General features: G+C 50.5%; 1 protein-coding gene across 4 annotated transcripts in view; it reads right to left on the bottom strand.

The window, feature by feature from the left end:
* Positions 1-350: 350 nt before the first annotated feature.
* Positions 351-20,299, bottom strand: part of GJC2 (gap junction protein gamma 2) — a 28,190-nt gene continuing 8,241 nt past the window's right edge. For 2 of the 4 annotated variants that reach the window (XM_072329213.1, XM_072329214.1), the window contains one exon: positions 351-4,968. In XM_072329213.1, the coding sequence (XP_072185314.1) occupies positions 3,701-4,948 (1,248 nt within the window). In that variant the 5' untranslated portion in view covers positions 4,949-4,968 and the 3' untranslated portion in view covers positions 351-3,700. Of the gene's footprint in view, positions 4,969-7,963; positions 8,106-20,299 lie in introns of those variants that run through there. The other 2 variants (XM_072329215.1, XM_072329216.1) reach the window with 2 other exon arrangements.

Genomic DNA, 20,299 nt, shown 5'->3' with positions numbered 1-20,299 from the left:
CAGGGCAGGCATTCTCAGACGGGTCCCCTCGTTTACTCTCTGCTGCAGCCGTAACTTCTCCCGAAGAAACTCAGCAAAGTTTCTTCACTTTTCAGAGCACAGGCTTTCCTCGGCAGCTTCAGCTCCATGCCTGAAGGAACTGCAGGCAGTGATTCATCAGCGAGACAACACATCCCAAACAACCAGAAGGTCAACTACTTCTTAAGGCAAAAATATTTTGCAGTGATTTATAGCTGTATGTGGGAAAATAGAGGTCTTATATGGCCAAAGCAGGCAAACAATAGATGGGGAAGAATTTCTTCTCATCAACACTCGTCCTCCTTCTCACAGAAACATCACACACTTTGCATACCGTAACAAAATGTAAGTTTTATTCCGTTTTATTAGTAATGGATGTGGGACAGCCGGTTGAAGAGTCGGGCTGATGTTTCGTTCTCTTTTGACCTAACTACAGTCCAGATGTAACATTTACACTGAGAAATACTTAAGAGAGATTCAACCTCATGCTCAAAGATTTTCTAGTACAAATACAGTTAGTACATAAAAAAAACGAACAGAAAGAATATCCCAGAAAACTTCATAACAGCACAGACTGGTTATGGCCTTGAGTTAAGTTCAAGTATTTTCCAGTGGAATGCAATGCAAGCAACAAGGTAATCTGGCTTTTACGTGGGACATTCCTGGCCCTGAATGGTAAGAACAGAAACTCAAGGGCGGGCACTTTATCCAGCAAAGCTTAGTGAGAGAATCAACATTTATGATTAGTTCAGCTACAGAGCTAAACCCGTCTGGAGCGTGAACCAAATGACTAACCTGCAGAAAAGAAAGCAAAGCATTAATTATACTACTGTCATTTCTTCCATGGCTGATGCTGCCCGTCGTCTGCTGGAAATTCCTCGAGCCGCCGGTTTGGTTTGTGGTGGGGCTTTTGCTTGTGGTTATGCATATTTTGCCTTCCTATCCTTTTCCTGCCCAAACAGACACAGTAAAGATGGGATTTCCCTTCCTACCCTGGAAGGGGTCACTGCTGCGGAGACGTCGGTGCCTTGGTGGTGGAGGTGACTCAGTGGAGCACACAACATCCTAACGGCTCCAAAGGGCGAGCAGTGGAAGGAAGGGGGAAGTGAGCAATTCAGTAGATCTAATTGTAATAATAAGCCTCCGTATTTTTAGGGCTATCTGACTCATGCTGGTGGCTGGAGGAACAGGGGCGGCTCCTTCTTGGTATGAGAGGAGTGAATGGGGGCCTGGCAGCCCACCACAAGATTCTGGCATCAAGCAGTCCTGCCAGGAGCGTGCCCTTGTGCTTCGGTCCCTGTCAAAAAGCTTGGAGGAAAGAAAAATGGGAAAGTGAGATCAGCCCTCGTTTGCAAAGCATTTTATGCAAGGAAGTTTTCAAGCCCTCCAGATGAGCAGGGCTGGCTGGGAGGACGGCAGAGCGAGCAGTTACCCTGCCTGATGAGGAGCTGGTATCGAACACCCAAGTGTCTGCCCCGGCTCTAGTGCTCATCAATACTGCAATTATTGACTCCCACTATGGAAAACAGTGTGTGCGTATTAAATGTGCTGGTGACACCAGCCTGGAGGAGGCTGCAAATCTGCTGCAGGACCGCCTGATCGTCCCTCTTGGCACGCTGGATCTGTGGCTTGGAAATGACAGGCTGGTGAACATACAGTTGCTTGGCTTACAGCAGAGCTAAAGGAGATAAGACAGTCTTCAAACACCCCAAATCTTCAGGGAATAATCCCTGGGCTCCGTGTACCTTCACTATAGCACTGCCAGCAGCACCCAGTCCCCCTGCATTGCCCGAGTGGGTGGGTGCCCATATGTAGAACAAGGAGCAGCACGGGCAGATATGTTTGTCCTACCACCATGCTGTGAACTTTTTGAGGCTTTCATGGGAAATTACAAAGCCTTACAAAGCATTCCTGCATGCAGCGTGTGTGTGATGCTACAGACCAGTGGTGCTGTATGATGCACCAAGCCTCCTGTGGGATGCAAACGCCCTTATCCAAAGAGAACAACTCCAGCAGCAAGGGCAGGCAGTGCTCCAGGAAGCGCCTTCTGCAGGATCGGGAACAAGCCTGGAGCTCTCTCCAGACTGTTACTCGAAGCCATAGCGAATATTTGCAGCTGGATACCTCATAGAACATTTCTTTGCATCTTTTAAAACCTACTACTTGCTACCAGCGCTGCTCTCCAGGGGCACTGCACAGCTTTCGTGTTGGCTGGGGAGAACTGGTGCCCTCTAGGCTTCCAGTAACTGATCTCAGGGTCATGAAAAAGAGCCCACCAAGAAGTAACGTGAAAGAAATAGTGGCATGAGGGCTTGTGTGCTGGCATGGCTATGAGGGAGAAGCTCAGCACGGGAATGATGCTGTGTTCTGTAAGGATTTACTTCTTCCTTGTAAAGTTTGATCTGGAAGGCTCTGCCTGCTTTGCCTCCATGACAGTGAATTGCCGCAAGCATCCCAAGAACATCTCAGCTCCAGGAGGAAACCACCCACCAAAGCACATCCAGCACCATTAGGAGCCCTGGAGCTTCTGCAACTGCAAGGAGACTGCCTTAAAATCAAGCAATGCCAACAAAATCTCTCCATAAACCGGGGAAAAACTTCTTACTGCTGCCCTGGTCCTGTCCCTCAGGTCTTCTGCTGAGTCCCATAGCAAGTGTATGGAAACCTGCCCGTTTCCCACTGACACCCCTTCTGGATCCAAGTTTTCCCAGGGGAAGTGGAAGGCTGTAAAATTACCAGAGGGTTGATATCACATTTATATATATATATCTATGCATCTATATTCACACCCACATGTTCATGTGTCCCTATATATACCGACATGTACACACACATGCGCATCGTATACACGCTATGCATAGGTCTGCTGGCTGCCACTATTTATAAGAGTTTGATTAGACAGAAAAACAAATCTGTCGACGCTGATCTTCCCACCTTTAATCAAGTTTAGCACGTGAAGAAGTCGACACCCTTTATGACTTTGTTTTCCTGGTTGCAAAAAGGCACTTTCTGATGATGTGAAGCAGCAGTTTGTTAAAAACACTGTAACTGCAATTGATTCCCATCTGTAGCAAGTGCTACGCAGGCACCAGTACAAGCAGCAACGTCACTGCCAGCTCACGCTGCGCAGTGTTTGTCCGTGTTTGCTTTTAGTTTCAGCTCAGAGTAAAAGATGAAAACCATCAGTGCTGTGCTATGCATGCACCTCCGCTGCCTTCGCTTCCAGTGCTGCCTGCTGTGCACTGAAAAAATCCGGCGAGACGTTAGCTGGGAGCGTGCCGTGAAAGTTCATCGACATATCGGTCACTTTCCTTTCTAATCAAGGGATCGGAAATTAATTCTGATTAAGGATATTTAGTAATGAAAGGCTGTCTGACTGCAGCACTGTGTGTGGGAGCTGCTCTCTGCTTCCATCACAGCGGGCTGTCCAGCCTTGGTGGGATGCAGCGGTCGCTGTCACTCACTGGAGGTTCCCGGCTGGAGAACGTGTTGGAAAGAGGAAGGAAATGTCTTTTGTTAGCGCACTGGAAGACAGTACTACATTGGTCTGAAATTTCTTTTCTCTCTTCCGTAGAAAAAAAAAAAAAAGTGTCTGTGCCCTGTGAAATAAACTCAAGACATACTGAAAACCAGAACCCTACATAACAGCCCACTTACGCTGCCCTTTCTGCTGCCAGACAAGCTATATCCACACAGACGTCTTTCCATCCTTACTGCTGGAGCTGCCTTTCTCCAAGGATGCCTTGGGCTTCGCACTTTGCTTCTCCTGGGCGGTGTTGGCCCTATTCTGTTCTACCACCGTGCCACCCGAGGCAGGGCTGCTGGTCCGCGAGGGCTGCGCGTTGCCCTGGCTGCTGCCATAGCTCTGAAATGCTATGTCCAGCTGCTCCTGGGCCACTCGTAGGTGCTTGTGGAGGGTGGACAAGTCTGCTGGGATGTTCTCATCTGGGCTGGTGCACTGCTGCTCCTGAGCAACGTTAGCCAAGTTCTGCTCGTGAGCCATCAGGCTGTTGGGGATCTTGGTGGACTTCTCCGATTTCACCACCAGGTTGTACTCGGGGGGGCAGGAGATGTTCTTAGGGTATGCGTAGTTGTAGGGGGGCTGCCTGAAGCTGTTGATTTTCCGGTTGCGGATGGCATCTCGGATGGTCCCGAAGCCCAGATGGAACATCTCACACATGTTCAGCAGCAAGCACAGACAGCTCACCACATACATCACCAGCAGGAAGATTGTCTTCTCTGTTGGCCTGGACACAAAGCAATCCACCGTGTGGGGACAAGGCAGTCTGTTGCAGACAAAATAAGCTTCTACCTCAAAACCATAGAGCAAGTACTGCCCTATTAAAAAACAAACTTCAAACGAAGCTCTGGTAAGCAGCTGGAAGACGTAGATTTTCATCAGTCCTTCCTGTTGGATTCGCCTCCTCCCATCGTGCTTTTGCTGCTCTTTGCTCTTGGGCTTGGCTTTGGCTTTCTCACTTTCTGCTGTGTCGTCGGAGATCATGGGCTCCTCTTCATCCGCCTCCATCGCATCCTCCATGTTGCGCACCGCCTGCCAGTTCAAAGCGAACTGCTTCTTCTTCTTGAAGCCCTTGAACTTCTTCTCCTCCTCCGCTGACCGGGCGATCCGGTGGATGGCGTAGCCCAGGTACATGACCGAAGGCGTGGATATCATGATGATCTGGAAGACCCAAAACCTAACGTGTGACAGCGGGGCGAAGGCATCGTAACAGACGTTGTCGCAGCCGGGCTGCTTGGTGTTGCAAGTGAACTTGCTTTGCTCATCAGAGTAGATGGATTCCCCACCGACCGCCGTCAGGACGATGCGGAAGACGATGAGCACGGTGAGCCAGACCTTCCCCACGAAGGTGGAGTGGTTGTGGATCTCTTCTAGCAGGCGGGTGAGAAAGCTCCAGCTCATGTTGGTCATAAGGGCTACTCAGTTATAACCTACAGGAAGAACGGGAAAAAAAAAAACCCACACAGCCGTAAGTTAACACCCCAACACCACGTTTTGTTGCCTGTTTCAAGATGGGAAGATCTCGGCTAACTAATAATGAATATAATACACAAAACGTGCTCAACTTGTGATAGCTGCTCGTTCACATGCCGTGGGCTCAGGCACCCGGGCTGAATGTGGGAGCAGGGGATGCTGCAATGTCTTTCATTACTGAACCTAGAAAAATGCAAAGAATCAAAAAAAAAAAAAAAAGAAAAGAATGGGAATATTTATATTTACAGGCTGATGTCCCTTTCAAGTCCCTTCTGAAAAACAAAGCAAAACAAATGCTTAAATCAAATGCAGACTCTTTTATAAATAAATCTTCAAAAGCTTTCAGAGAAAACCATGCATTCATTAGAAGACCTGGACAGCTGGAGAGGAAGAGGAACCATTTTGTGCTCAGCTTGCCTTGCAGTGGGGTCTCAGCCTGAGCTCCTTGCTGTAACTGGAGCACCTCAGGTATCATTAAAGGCAGGCAGTAATTGTACGGCTGGACTGGCAGACACCTGAGGGTGAGAGCAATGGGGAAAGCAGCTGGACACAAAGGGCATCGTGCTGGGGGACACTGGGCCCCCACCCTTGGGCAGCAGAGAATGGTCTCATCCTTTCTGTGCCCCTGCATCCCTCGTCTGCACCAGGCTCGTAACCTTCAATGAGAGCTCAACCTACAGCAAACCTACCCAAATCCCTGTGCTGCCCCCCAGCCCCTCTCATCTGCAGAGGTAAAAGCCAAGCAGGACAAATCATGCCAGAAGACACAAGTATGATCCTAGCTCAGCTTTGCAGCACTTTTACATGGAGACACCAAATCACACCCCAAGGTTTGCACTGGAGGCTTTGACCCCATGGAGTGGGCTTGGAGTGTGAATAACCACGAGCAACAGCACAGGAGCAAGATATGCAACGTGATTTGCTCTGCTCTCCACGTTTTGCTTTCCTGGAATGTTGTTTTGTTCCTGCTGCTTCTTAGAACGGGTGCCAAGCAGCTCTGGTTTGCAGGGCGCTCGCCTTGCTGCTGCCCTAAGAGGTAACAGTGCGGCCCAAGGCTCAAGATGCAGCGAAATTCTTCCACTGTCGAGGGCTCTTGAGAGCCGGCAGATGGAATTTTCTAACCCTGCTATTTCTAGATCAAACAAATCCTCTGCGAACCCAAACCTCTGAGTCTTCTCACACCAGAGGGGGACTGTGGGAGCACTCTGCAGATGGTGCTGAGGAACCTTCCTGTCCTGCAGCTGGGGAAACTGAGGCAAGGAGAAAGGAAGCAGCACGCCCCAGCTGGGAGGAGAGGTGAGAAGGTCTCCTCTCTCCCCTCAAGTTACCTGCTGAAGCTTTCCATGCTACAGGAACCAGAATCCCCATCTCCTGCCTCAGAAATGATGCCTTGGACCCAACAGTCAGTAATGCTGCTGCAGACACAGTGGTTCAACCACGGAATAATGTGGAAAGTGATCCCCACAGCACTATTCTTTATTTTTTGGAGTAATTTGGTTTAGAATCTATACTTTTAGACTGAATAGAAAGCTTTTTTATGACAAGGGTGGTGAAGCACTGGCACAGGTCACATGCAGAGGTGGTGGAGACACCCAAGGCTTGGGTAGTCAACACAGCCTGGTGGTCTCTGTGCCACCCATCGGCATCCCCGATCAGCTGTAAGCTTCACATTAAGCTTGTTCTTTGTCAGAGAGGGTAGTGACAGGACAGGAGATAATGGCTTTAAACTAAAGGTGGTAGGTTTAGGTTAGATAGTAGGAAAAAATCCTTCATGATGTGGGTGGTGAGGCACTGGCACTGCTGCCCAGAGCTGTGGATGTCCCTCTGGAGGCACTCAAGGCAAGGTGGGATGGGGTTTGGGGCAACCTGGCCTGGTGAGAGGTGTCCGTGCCCATGGGAGGGGCTGGAACTGGATGAGCTTTAAGGTCCTTTCCAACCCAAATTCTGTGATTCTATGATTCCATGGCACAGATCCCACAGCTCAGAGTTACCTCCCAGTGGCAGTTTTGCTGGGGCACTGAGGACCTGACAAAGGCAATGATGGATTTTGGAGCAAATATTCAAGTTCTGACTTAACGTTTGTTAACAAAGCACACACTGATTCCTCCAGGAAGCACATTTCAGACAGGAGCACCTGGCAACATTGGCTTAAACCCTTCACAATCCTCCCGCAACAGGGAGAGAAATCACAAACTAACAGAACAACCAGCAGGCCACTGCTCGGAGTTCACAATCTGTGGATACCAACTACCAGCCACAGGCTGTGCTCGGCCTGCTGCGCACATCTGGACAGGCAGCAACATCTGCAGGAAACAGCCCCCAGCTGCTCCTGCACTGCTGAGACCCTGCTGTGCCTCTGGGCATGACTGCACCTCAGTGGCCACGTTGTGCTCCCGTGTACCCACCCACGCAACAGCAGCTGAAGGAGACAAGGGAAGAATCCTCCTAGCAGCCCACTTGGGCAAGGACTGTGTGGGGCTGCAGCGCGTAGTGGATGGGGTCAGGGGGGTTTGTGTGGCTCAGTTACGTGCAGAGAGATCCCAGGGGGGACCCAGCATCCCCACAGCTTGGAACCCATTCATTCCAGCTGCACACATCAGGCTGACTGGCACTGGGCACCCGCTTCACTTCCAAAGAGCTACAAATAGAAGTTGGGATCTCTCAATGCGACAGCGGCGATCCGAGTGCCTGCGGCTCAGCCTTAGAAGAGTGGAAATCCCACGGAGCCAGCAATTAGCTCTTAGTTCCACCACCAAAAATCCTCTCTGTGCAACTGCAGACACAGCGGTTGGAACTGGGGAAAACTTTAAAACTTCGGTCTACAGGCAGAACGAGGAGAAAGAAAAGAGAAATAGGAAAGAAGTGTATATACCTAGCTAGTTAGACGTCCTTCCTTTCTATTCACTTCCCACCCAGCTGTTTAAACCAAAGGGAAAACAATGGAAAACGTACTCACGGAGACATGGTGCTGCTTGCCCTCCTCCACCAGCATTCCTGCGCCTTGCCCTAGATAAAGTCCTGCCGTGCTCACGCCATGCCCCGCTGGGACGCCGAGCTTCGGGGCAGGATTTAAGGCTCTGCAGACCCCGCCTCTGGGGCAGCCCAGCTCCCACCCCAGCCCCTTTCCTCGCTGGGTGTCCCCAAGCTTTAGGAGAAGGTGCTATATATACCGGGCAGGAAGGAGGCATCGGTTTTTAAATCCAAACAAACCGCCGGGTCTGGTTTTAGGAACGGTGCCTGGAATTTTGCTGCCGAGCTCTTGAGCGGACTGGAAGTAAATTAATAGCATCGACTAGCGGTGCTGGTAACAGATTTGTAAGACAGAGAGCATGACTAATAGGGAACATGTGGAAAACGCATTTTGGCAAAAGCTCCTTGGGTAGAGGGAAAAAAAAAAACAGAAAGAGGCAAGGCTCTGTAGTGAGAAGTGATCTGAAGGTCCCGCCTCGCTGCTTCCCCAGCGCATGGATGGGGACAGCTGGAGAAGAATTTTGGGGTACATTTTAGAGCTCTCTGGTCTCTTTGTGGAAAGAACAAGAATTAATAAGTGTGGGAATGTGCATGAAGCCTAAGGCAAGTGGAGAAGAGCCCCTGTCTCCTTGGGGCATCTCTCGTCCCTGCCCCATCCATGAGGACCCTTACTGTCACCAAGTGGGGACAGGGCTTCAGGCAGCTGCTGGGACAAAGTGGGGAGTTGAGGCAGAAAACCTCCCCAGGAGAGGGAAACAGCAGGAAGGATCAGACCCAGCCTTTGAGGGGTTAAAACACGTGAGGATTCACATTTTGATCAAAGGGGACATACGGTTTATCAGGAACCTTCATCCCAAGAGGATTCTGACCAAGCTGGATATTCCAAAGAGCCCAGTGGGGTGTGGGGTGGCAATTCCTGCTCACTGGAACATCTCAGACAAGCAGCATCAGCACGGAATCAAAAAGACTGGGAAAGATCTAAAAGATCATTGAGTCCAACCATCAACCCATCGGCACTAAGCCCACTAAGCATCTTCTGCACCTCTCCATGTTGGCAAAGCACTCCAGCCAAACCACTGTGTCCACAGATCTGGGTGTACTGTGGTAACAGTCAATTATAAACTAATTACCCTTATGCAGTGCTAAGCTAATTCACTGTTCAGAAGCAGCTGTCTCTGATAGGTAGGTGGAAAAAGCCTCACATTCAGGGAAGTAGAGGTGGACATACCCTTGAGGGATGGCTGTCGCAGTCAGAACAGGTCTGGGGAGGGATCTGGGGGGAAATAAGCTTCTAAAGACATTGAACAGTAATGGCCTGTGCTGAAAAGGCCCACAGTGCTCATCCAGTCCCAACCCCTGCTGTGTGCAGGGTCACCAACCACCAGCCCAGGCTGCCCAGAGCCACATCCAGCCTGGCCTTGAGTGCCTGCAGGGATGGGGCATCCACAGCCTTTCTGGGCAAAATAATCCTGCCTGCATGCTTCAGTGCTTAGCACACCTACAAAGCTCGCACTGCCAAAGGAGCTGGAGGGATACAGAGCTGGTTCCAGAGACTGCCAGATCTGTTGGATCTCCTCCCAGAATTCCTGGACATCTCCCATTGAGACCAGACCAAGAAGGATAAAATACTCAACCCTGCGTGATCCTTCACATCTGGGGACAGCATGGTGTGTCACCTGGCTGTCACCTCCATTCTCCCATCCCACTCCCACCACATTTCACACCTGCCTTTACAGGACTATGAGACCCACCAGACCTGAGGGATGGCTGCCAGCCTCTCCTTCCCACCGCAGGCAGGGGTGAGACCTCCAGCAGCTCCAGCTGTTGCAGGATGGAACTGTGGAGCAGCATTATTGGTTATTTAAAAATAACCAGCTGAGAACAACTTCCAGGCTCTGCAGGAGTGCAGGCAGTGGCTTCGAGATAAAAGACAGCTCAGCACAGTTCCAGTCCCACGGGTCACGCAGCCTCTCCAGACCTTTTGCAGGTTATTTATACACACAGCAGTCTCTTCTGGTGGACGTCTCCTTGGAGCATCCATGCTGCAAACAAGCTGGACATCATCTGCTCTTGCTCCAGGCTCTGGGGACCGCGTGGTTCCCATCACACCGACCCAACCCATCGCCTGGGGAAGGCTGAGCATTTCCTCCTGCCTGCTTTCATTGGCTTTTTTTTACCATTTGAGCAGGTTGTGCAAGGGCCAAAACCTTGGCTGCATGTATCCAGGGTAATAACAGAACGGCAGGGGTATGCACATTTATAAACAGCCCGTGTTTGCTTCCTTCCAAGGCAGACACTGGAGAGCAAACAGAGATTTTCTAGCCATAAATAAATGTTATGGGCTAAAAAAGCAATAGGAACCTTTTCACTTGCTGCGCAGCATCCAGAGCCCTGAGTTTCACTTAGTGCTTGGCATTGAGAACAGAAAACAAAGGGACAGGGGATGGATGCGACAAAAGCCTTCACACTTCTGGCTGCTGGGGGTCACCTCACCGACCTGGCACTAAAGGTATTCCTGACACGGTTCTTTTGACGCCCCATTGAAATGGATGTCATTAATTACATGGCTGTCATTAATTACGGTTCTATCAGGCTTGACATCTTCCTGCTATGTGATGAGTAGCAAACGTAGGTACCACATCCTGCCCAGCCCTGCCCAGCTCTGCACTGCGTTACGCCGAGTTCAGTTTCTCCTCTAATTCTCACCCTCTGGATTTTCATTTGATTTGTTCCAAGACTACACAAAGTGAAGAAATACGTTCAAATAACAAGCTTGCTTATTAAAAAAGAAGATCCATGAAGCAGCATCACTGTTTGGAGACTTATTTTATGGAACCTAGAGAGAAAAAGGGATCTGGAGCTCACGGCTCACAGTGAGCAATGGTGAGAGCCACAGACAGGCTCAGCTCTTGGCTCTGAAAGAGGAGGTGACACTTTAAAACAGAACAGCTAAATGGGGAAAATTAAAAAACAAGAGGGGAAAAAATGGGAAAAAGAAAGAAAAAAAAGAGTCAGGTTTAGATTTCATTCGTGTTTCTGGTTTGTCGGACTGCTCTTTGCTGCCCCACGCCTCCAGCAGAGGCAGGAACAGCGTTCAGCAGAGATCTCTGTCAGATATAAACATGTGCTTCGGGGAAGGGCAACCTCCGTGTCAGCGCTTCCTCCTCTGCTCTGCTTCATTTCTTCCTGCTATTATCTGCATTGTCTTCTGCTGGTCCTGGGCGAGCACTGCTGGGTGTGGAGGAGGAAGATGAAGAGGAGGAAGACGAGGAGGACTGCCCCATGCCTGCTGCCTGACTTACATCCAGCCCAGGTGGTGGGCTCTCACCTGTCCCCTTCCTAGGGGGGTGAAAATTGGTGCTTTCTCAAACACCACCAAGGCCAAAAAGACCACAGTGTTGTCCTCAGTCAGAAGAATCAGAATATTTCTACTCTTATTTAGCAGCATTAGTGATTAATAACTCTGACTTCACCATTTATGCCTTATATCCCACACAAAGTGGGCTTTACAGGCTCATTTTTGACGTAGAATCACAGAATGGGTTGGGTTGGAAGGGACCAATTCCAATCTCTGACACAACAGGAACGTTTCACTCTAGACCAGGATGCTTTGGGTGTTCTCTGAGTTGCTGGACTTATCAGGGCTCACATCGTAGGGATGCAGTCAAAACCTCAACAGTCTCACCATCAAGATGAACAGGCAGGATGAAACATGCCCATGCTAAAATCCGATCTATCACAGAACTCTGTGTGCACAACCCTGTTGCAGATATGGCACGTTACCCCCATCATCATCAGGTTCATTCTTCTGTGCTCTCAGCTCTGCATCCGTTTGGTGGCCAAGGTGGTGATGATGGCAGGGCCTGGTGATCTTAGAGGTCTCTTCCAACCCCAGTGATTCTGTGAGCAGGTACGATGCGTTGAGGGTTGGGCATGGTGACCTCAAAGATCTTTTCCAACCTTTGTGATTCTAAGGGTGGGAGCGGTGGGGATGGGTTGATGGTTGGACCTTAATGACTCGATGATTCTATAATCTCTTCATGTTATAACCTGGATGACAACACTGTGGTGGGTCTCTGCCCCTTGCAAGGACCAAACTGAGACAAAGAGCCCGTGAGGATTTTTGACTGTGTGACGAGAGGATATCTGAAAAGAAGGTGAAGGGTGATTTCTTCAAGGCACTCTGCAAATACAAACCCTTGTTCTCAATCACCAGTAAATTTGGAGCACGGTTTGGCATCAAAGATAAGTCAGAAAACAGAATTTCTATTAAATTTGCTCTGGTTGGTGATCAGAGGAAAAAAGCCAGATGTTAGCAGGATGAAGGATGTTCCTGCTGAAAAACACTGCAATGTTTCCCTGGGATTTCACTGAATCATAACTGCGGAAAGGTAAAAGCACTTCACTTTGAAAATGACAAGAAAAATCCAATAAAGGGAAATAACAATAAGATTTTAATCACAAAGCACAAAAGCCCAGAGGAAGCATTTAAGCTCAGGCTGGAGCACAGAAGCGATTTATTCCAGCCCTTCCCAGCTGCAATTTTCGCTGCAATGGAGACATTCCTCAGACCAATTTTGATGTTGATGAAATCCCATCTTTTTTTTCTGATGGAACCTTTTTATTTCCCTAAAGTTTTCAGGGCTGACATACAGAGAGGTGGCAAGAAATGGACCGCGATGGGGACACTGCCCATTATAGCATTCTTCTCTCCATCTGTTCTCGCTCCAAAACAAGCAGACCCAAGGCAGAGATCTGCTTCAACAGCCAGAGGTCTCTGCAAAGGCCAAAGCGAGCAATTATTCCCTTTATTTGCTTCCCTTTCCTGAAGCAGCCGGAGAAGCAAAGAGGAAAAGAAAAAAAACCCAAACCAACACATTTCCAACCCCACCCGATGTGCTGGGGCCAAACCTGGCGCTCGTGCTGGACCACGTCTCTCCCACCACCCCATCGTATCTCCTGTACCCCCATAACAGGAAGCAATAAAGCTCCCAGCCGGCATTCCCAGCACTGCCGGCGCAGCACTACGAACCTGGCCAGGCTTGACTTGCTGGAGACCTTCCTGAATTTGCAGAACAAATCCCCCAAAAAATCAAAAGAAACCAGAGGAAGTGGATCCCCAGGCAAACAGTGGCCGTGCAACAGTTCACGGCGCATCATCTCCGCCTGTCATCGCCCTCAGCTCCTCCCTTAGCGGTTCACTGAGCAGAGACGCACCGAGAGGAGAAAGGCCAGGGTGCATGGGAAAGATGAGGGAACTCTGGAAAAATTCAAACGGCACCAAAAACGGCCCCGTTTTTGGCTGTTCCAGAGAGCTGTTTTTTCTCCTAACACCTGTTCATGGGCAGGCGTTAAAGGGGAGCCTGGAAAAGCCCCAGGAAGAAGGAGGAGGAATAAGGGAAGCAATGAGCAGAGGTCTGTGCAGTGTCCTGCAGGATGAACCCAACCAGGCTTGGAATCGCAACTCAGCATTAATGGACATCTTAGAGATGGGGGATAAGGACAAAGTCCCAAAGGACATCTGAGAGATTGGAGACAAAGTCCCAGAGCAAGGGCAGAATGATGTGTCCTCTCTGACACCACGCAAGCAGACCAGGACATGCTTTACACACCTCCTCCTGCCTTCCTCACCTCCTCCTGCAGGTACTGAAAATACATCATTTTATTTGTGCATGGTGGGTTGCTGACCGTGAGAGTCTGACTGTTATTTAGCAGCCCCAATCAGAAAAATGATGGTGTTGCCTTCACCACCATATATACCTCTTCTGTTGGACACAGTGTAGGGACAAGTCTCACTGCAACCAAAGCCCCATACTACATATAGCAACTCTCAGGACAGTTCTCCCACCAGGACGTAGCTAGGTCCATATGGACTGGAGCAGCCCTATGTCCCTGCCAGAAAGTGGCAGCAATGAGAAATAGGTACAAAGGCATAAATGCTTCTTCACCACTCCAAAACCAGCTGCAGTTTGCCAAGTGCCAGCATTTACAACACAGAAAAGACATGAATTTTGCATGATGTCCCCCACCAACCTGTGCAGGAATGGGACCCACCTGGATGCAACCTCATGACCCCTTTTCCAGTACTTGTAAGATTTAAACACAGCTGAAACAGAGAACGAATAGAGTGTGGGTCTAAAACATGATCAACGTGGAGACAAACAGGTTGGACGCGCTCTTGCCAACTGTTCATAGATAACAGAGAAAACCAAAAGCAAAGAATAAAGGAAATGTTACTACTATAACAAAACTCCTACCCTTCTGGCCGGGTGTCGGCACGACTGGGGCAGTTTTCTACTCATCCAACCAGGATTTATTGTTGCACCAGTATCGCCAGTAAATATTTAAATGGACACTTAAGTAATTATACACAGAGATACTTAAGCAGTTGTATCTGCATGCAGAAAAGAGAAATATCAGAGAGAGATGCCCATAGGGGCAGTACGATACCTTCCCCAGCAGCCCTGGGGCTGGGAGCATCGGTGGAGAATGGCCGGTCAGATCCGAAGGGGAGCACGGAGTGGGAATGGCTGGGAGCCTTCCTGACCTTGTTTATATAGGTGGGCCCCCACCCTGCGTGAGGTTTTTTGCACTGAGCCCCACTGCCAAGAAGGCGGGACATGTGTCTTCGTCCCCAGAGCTCACAGGATGAGAGGGGTGTTGGATGGGGGTCCCCGCCTGGAGATACATGGTGAGGTGGAGAGGTGCCTTCAGGCTGGTGTCCAGGTGGGAATGGAGCCAGTCTCATCTGGCATTAGGCCATGCCTGAAGCTTTGATATTAAGAACTACATTACCACCATCAAACCTTACACCGCCTCCACCAAACTGCATCACCAAACCCCACTCAAACACCACTAAACCCAACCCGAACATCACAAAACCCTACGTCATCTCCACCAAGACCTACACCACTGAAGCCTACATCCCATCCTGTACACCCTCCACCCTATACCCAAACCCTGCAGCACCTCAACTCATGATTTCTAGGCTGGGACCACGGGCTGAGGGTTCGTTATGGCCCCATGCACAGGGCTAAGGCAGACCCCACACATTTGCCCCTACCAAAGGATGGACCAAGGTGGTCCCTGCTGCTGGCACCTCTTTACTCCACGTGGAGTCAGGTGGAAAGGAGCTGCAAAAGCTGAGCTGCAGCCTGATGCTCTCAGAGGATCCTCACGGGATGGCACCTTCATCACTGCAGCATCACCCTTCTGGACCCTCAGTAGGAGCATAAACCTCAGCACAGCCCCTAATGAGCAGATAGGGCTGTGAGGGCCATCGGTCCTGAGGTGCAGGCAGCCCCAGGGAAGCTGACTGCGTGCTGTCCTTCAATGAGTGCACACTCTGCTTTGCAGCAGGTCGCTCGGGGCAATGAGCGGCAATGAAAAGCCGGAGAGAAGAAAGGGCAATATTGAATCCAGCTGTGAAAACAAAGATTAAAACCCTCTGAGCCTACAACCTCCCTTGGCCAACGAGCGGGAGAAACGCGCCAGCATTAATTTCTGTCTCCTCATCCATCCAGCAGATGTTTTTTCATGAATGAGCACGTCAAGGCGGAAGGGGAAGAGGGGGAGATATGGGAGGAGGAGGAGGAGGAGGAGGACAGCCCTTCCTCACCTTTGACATAGGGAAGCCTCTGCACAGAGGCTGCAGGGCTGACCCAGCAATGCTTGGGGCTGACCTGCAAGCTGAAGCTTCTTTTGATCTCTTTGCTGATAGAACAGAATGCTCCCAAAGGTGGAAATGTTTCCAAGAAAGGTGAATGGGTGTGGGTTTTGGTGGAGCAATGAGCAGCAACGAGCCCACTGGTACTCTCAGCATCACTGGGGCTACACAAGGGTCACATCCCTGTACCAGGCACTTGTGTGGCTCCCAAGCAGGGATGTGCGATGCAGGTTTTCCTCTCTGCCAGATTGAGATGGAACACAGAGGATGCTACAGGCACAGTTAAACCCTCATTAACGCTAGAAGCCCATCCTGACATTCAGCAATTGGTATCCCAGTTTTCTGCTTGCATTTCATAGAATCACAGAATGGCCTGGCTTGCAAAGGCCCACAGTGCTCATCCAGTCCCAACCCCCTGCTGTGTGCAGGGTCACCAACCAGCAGCCCAGGCTGCCCAGAGCCACATCCAGACTGGCCTTGAATGCCTGCAGGGATGGGGCATCCACAGCTCTTAGAAACCAAGAAGCCAAGTCAAGGTCTCAGTTACCCTACAGGGAGCTACTGAGACACTCCTTACTGCTGGTTGGTCTCCTGTGCTGGTCACTAGCTGAGCACCTGGGGAACAGCATTTCAGTACTCCTGATCCCCACTGGAGACTTCCTGGAGTGAAGAGCTGCATTCAGTGAACTGGCCATGAGCAGAAACTGAGGAAAGAAGATGAAGTTGTGGGAGGATCTTCTCGAAAATTCACTCTTCCCACATCTGGCCCTTCCCCTCCCTTCCTCGTGACGGCTGGATTAGATGATCTTAGCGGTCTTTTCCAACCTTAATGACTCCATGATTCCTTGCAAGGCATCCTCCCTTTAGCCTCCAGACAGGAGTAATAAAGAAACCACAACACCATCTGTGTTTCCGAGGAAGCCTGAGGAGTGACAGCAGAAGTCGCTGCTATTTACTTCAGACACACAAACCAGAAACACCGACTGTGCTCGTGGATGGACAAGGCAGAGAGCTACAGGCCATGGGTGCAGCTGCAGGAGCTGAATCCCACAGCAGCATCCAGCCCGCTGAGCTGTGATGTACCCAGAGAGATTTGCACTGAGTGCAGTTCTTCTTCACTGGCTGACCAACCAAGTGTTTTATTTCTTTGGCTGGATCCCTTCTTTTCTGCTCTGGATTTAATTGTCCGGTTGTAACGGCCAAGAATTTCCAAAACCTGATGGAAAATTAAAGCACCAGCGCAGAAACAAAACCACCCCTGCCTTGGAGAAGGGCGCTTTCATTTCCTGCCAGCCGTCCTCTTTCAGGCACCGGGAGCAAAAAGCTTTGTGCCTTTCCAACCACTAAATCCCCCCCCTTTGGACCCATAACGGGGGCAGCTCAGCTACACCTAGTTCCAGCTATTGAAATGACGACAGCAGCCTTCATCCCACAGGAACTGACCCCTCTGCTGCAGCAGGGGCTGGTGGAAGTGTTGATGACATGTGAACATCGGTGACCGCGACGGCTTTCCAGTACTGTGTGCTGAAGCCAACGCAGAGACAGGGGTGGAGGGGTGCAAGCTCAGGGATGGGATGTGGCAATGCTCAACCCAATGGAGAAGTCAAGGCTTATGTGGAGGGGGAATCAGGCTTTGCTTTGGGGCAGTCCTATCAGTCTATCAGGCTGTAGGGTGGTTAGCCAGAACAGTCTGCGTGTCAGCATATCCAGTGCAGTCATGACAGAGAAATCCTGCAGTTGTTACACGATTGCTGGGCTTCATAGGGCCAAGAAATGGGGGGTCATCAAGGAGCAATGCAAACAGCCCTGTATGCAGCTCTCATAGAATCACAGCATGGCCTGGCTTGCAAAGGCCCACAGTGCTCATCCAGTTCCAACCCCCTGCTGTGTGCAGGGTCACCAACCAGCAGCCCAGGCTGCCCAGAGCCACATCCAGCCTGGCCTTGAATGCCTGCAGGGATGGGGCATCCACAGCCTCCTTGGGCAACCTGTTCCAGTGCGTCACCACCCTCTGGGTGAAAAACTTCCTCCTGAGATCCAACCTAAACCTCCCCGTCTCAGTTTCAAACCATTCCCCTTGTCCTGTCACACACACCCCCAGCCCATCACTGACCCCATCCATCCCAACACAAGTTTTCCTGCTTTTTGGGAGCTTTTACCTATAATTCTGCTAACTACCAATTCCAACATTTTTCATGCTTATCCCTGCAAATACCACAAAAGAAGAACAGGAGGACCTTGGGCTGTGCAATAGGCAGAGCTGGGTCAGATGTACATCCCTGGGCAGGTCTGTTTTGAAGAAGCAATTAGTGGCAGGGAAGAGGCAAACCCTGCATTCCTCAATGAAGGAATCCGGATGATGTCACCTCCTGTCCTGGCACAGGAGCATTCCTGCATGGGGCAGCCCCTTGTCCACACTACAAATATTTGTGTTGGCCTCTCTGCTGGGAGCTTCCCTTTACAAGGAATATCAGCAGGATGGGCTCTCCTGCTGGACGGCTCATTTCTGCCTCCGCACATTAACAAGGGCCACAGGTTAATAGAGGTTTCACACATACCAAAGTTTTATTGCTCCACTGAGCCAGTCTCAAACCAATTCACTCAGCTCTCCATTATCAGAGGCACGGAGCTGTGCCTCCAGCCCTGTGCATTTCTTTCCCTCCCTTCCTAGTGGGACACAGCAATATAAAGCACATCAGGACCTTTCCTAATCAACTGGCTGGGAATAAAGAGCCCTTCTCCCCAAATGGGGAGGTTCTGCAGGGGAAGGGCTGTAGGGGAGATGGGGCGAGTGGTGCATAGGCAGAACCACATGCTGCACAGTGGCTTCTCCCCTAGAAGGACTGATGTGAAAGCAGGAGGGGAAAAGTTCTTCCAGCAGAACAGCTGCTCCAGCCCCAGATCACACTGTTGTGTCCTCCAAGATGACCCTTAAGGACATATCAGGTGGGACCCTAAAGTGTCCTCTAAGATGCTCGGGTGGGATTTCATTGCCTGCATTTAGGTGCTGAGCCACCCTTTGGAGCTCAGCTAGGTCCAACAGGTGAGGTGTCGCCCTGCCTTCAGCAGAAGGGCTCTCACTCTACACCCTAAATCAGCTCTTTCCCTGCAGACTGCAGGTCTACCAGCAGTGCTCTGTTATTAAACTCCAGCTGTAAGAGGTATCAGCAAATACGTCAAGCTGTAGATAAACTACACCCCACCAACGTAAACACTCTGAGATGCTCGATATGAATCACTCAAACAAACTGCTGCTAAAGAAGCTGGCTAAAAAAGTGCTGTGACCTGCCTGGAGGCTCCAGGTCTGAGTTCAAAAGAGAGCTGCCAGTCCAAAGCTTGCAGCAGGGCAGCTGCAGGGAGCACAGCTTTCTTCTCATCCTCCCACCTTGGGTTCTCTGGGCAAGCTGTGCTCGAGGAGTATCAAATAAATCAGTTCCACACCCACACACATCCTGACCAGCATGTAAAAACCTCACATGTTTTTGCTGCTGGACATCTCTTGCAGAAAGCTGCCTGCTTTCCTCTGCTGCTCTCCTCGTCTCGCTGCCCTGAGGAGTGGGGATGTCACCTTTTTTTCCATCCATCTCCTTCCATTTCCTAGGGCAGCCATGCAGCAGCATCTAGAAATAAGCTTTTCTTGCACACAAGCCTCTCGTGGGCTCCTCAGTAGAATCAAAGAACTATTCAGGTTGGAAAAGACCACTGAGATCACCAACCCCAGCCACAGCCCCCCACCACCACACATACCCACTGCTCACATCCCCACTGTTCTTTAACACCTCCAGGGTTGGTGACCCCAGCACCTCCCTGGGCAGCCTGTGCCACTGCAGCACTGCTCTTCCTGAGAAGAAATTCCTCCTGATATCCAACCTGATAGCGTTCCCACTCATACAGAGGATCAAAGCGGGATCACAGCTACACAACGTGGACATCCCAGCACAGACTCATCCAACAGTCCTATCCTCCACTGTTGGCTACTGAAGCTTTCTCCAGGCTCAGAGAGAAACATCCTCACTCAAACCCTACAGCGCCCTGCAGAGCCAAGATGGAGATGTGTTGGTCCCACCCCAGAACACACCAAAAGAGCTGCAACGCAGACAACATCAACCCCAGGACGTCTGTCAGGCCAATGGGACAGACACAACTCCCAAAAGCACGAGGGCGTGCAGTCTGCATCTCACCAGGGGATGCGTGCTGGAGCTCCGCCGGCCCCATGGATCTCCTCATCTCTCCAGAAGGACGCTGGGCAGTTCTCCATGCCTTGCGCACAGCGGTGGAACGTGTCGTGCTCATCCAAATGCCGCGTCCATCCCGTGTGAACATCTAGGCTGGTTCAACCAGGAGCCAACCAGCTGACTTCTCCAGCAAAGATCTTCTGGATACAAAAAAGAGCCCAGCAAAGGAAGGGGGGAAAGTCCACACACTCCAACCTCCAGGCACCTGCTTCACCCTCGCTCACATCCAGGTGCTCCTGCTCTCTAACCAACACATGGAAAATGCTTTTGTCTGGGTTGCTGGTAGCCTGAGAGCTCCCACCTCCTGCTAAGCCAAGCCAAGCACCTCGCCCGCATTCAACAAAGCCCCATTGAATGTCAGCCTTTCTCTGGTGCCCTTGGAGAAGTGGCTACATCAGGGACAGGCTGCTCCTCCCC

This window comes from Excalfactoria chinensis, chromosome 2 (assembly GCF_039878825.1).
Source record: "Excalfactoria chinensis isolate bCotChi1 chromosome 2, bCotChi1.hap2, whole genome shotgun sequence".
In the NCBI taxonomy this organism is placed as follows: Eukaryota; Metazoa; Chordata; class Aves; order Galliformes; family Phasianidae; genus Excalfactoria; species Excalfactoria chinensis.
This window is presented reverse-complemented; position numbering and strand designations above follow the sequence as displayed.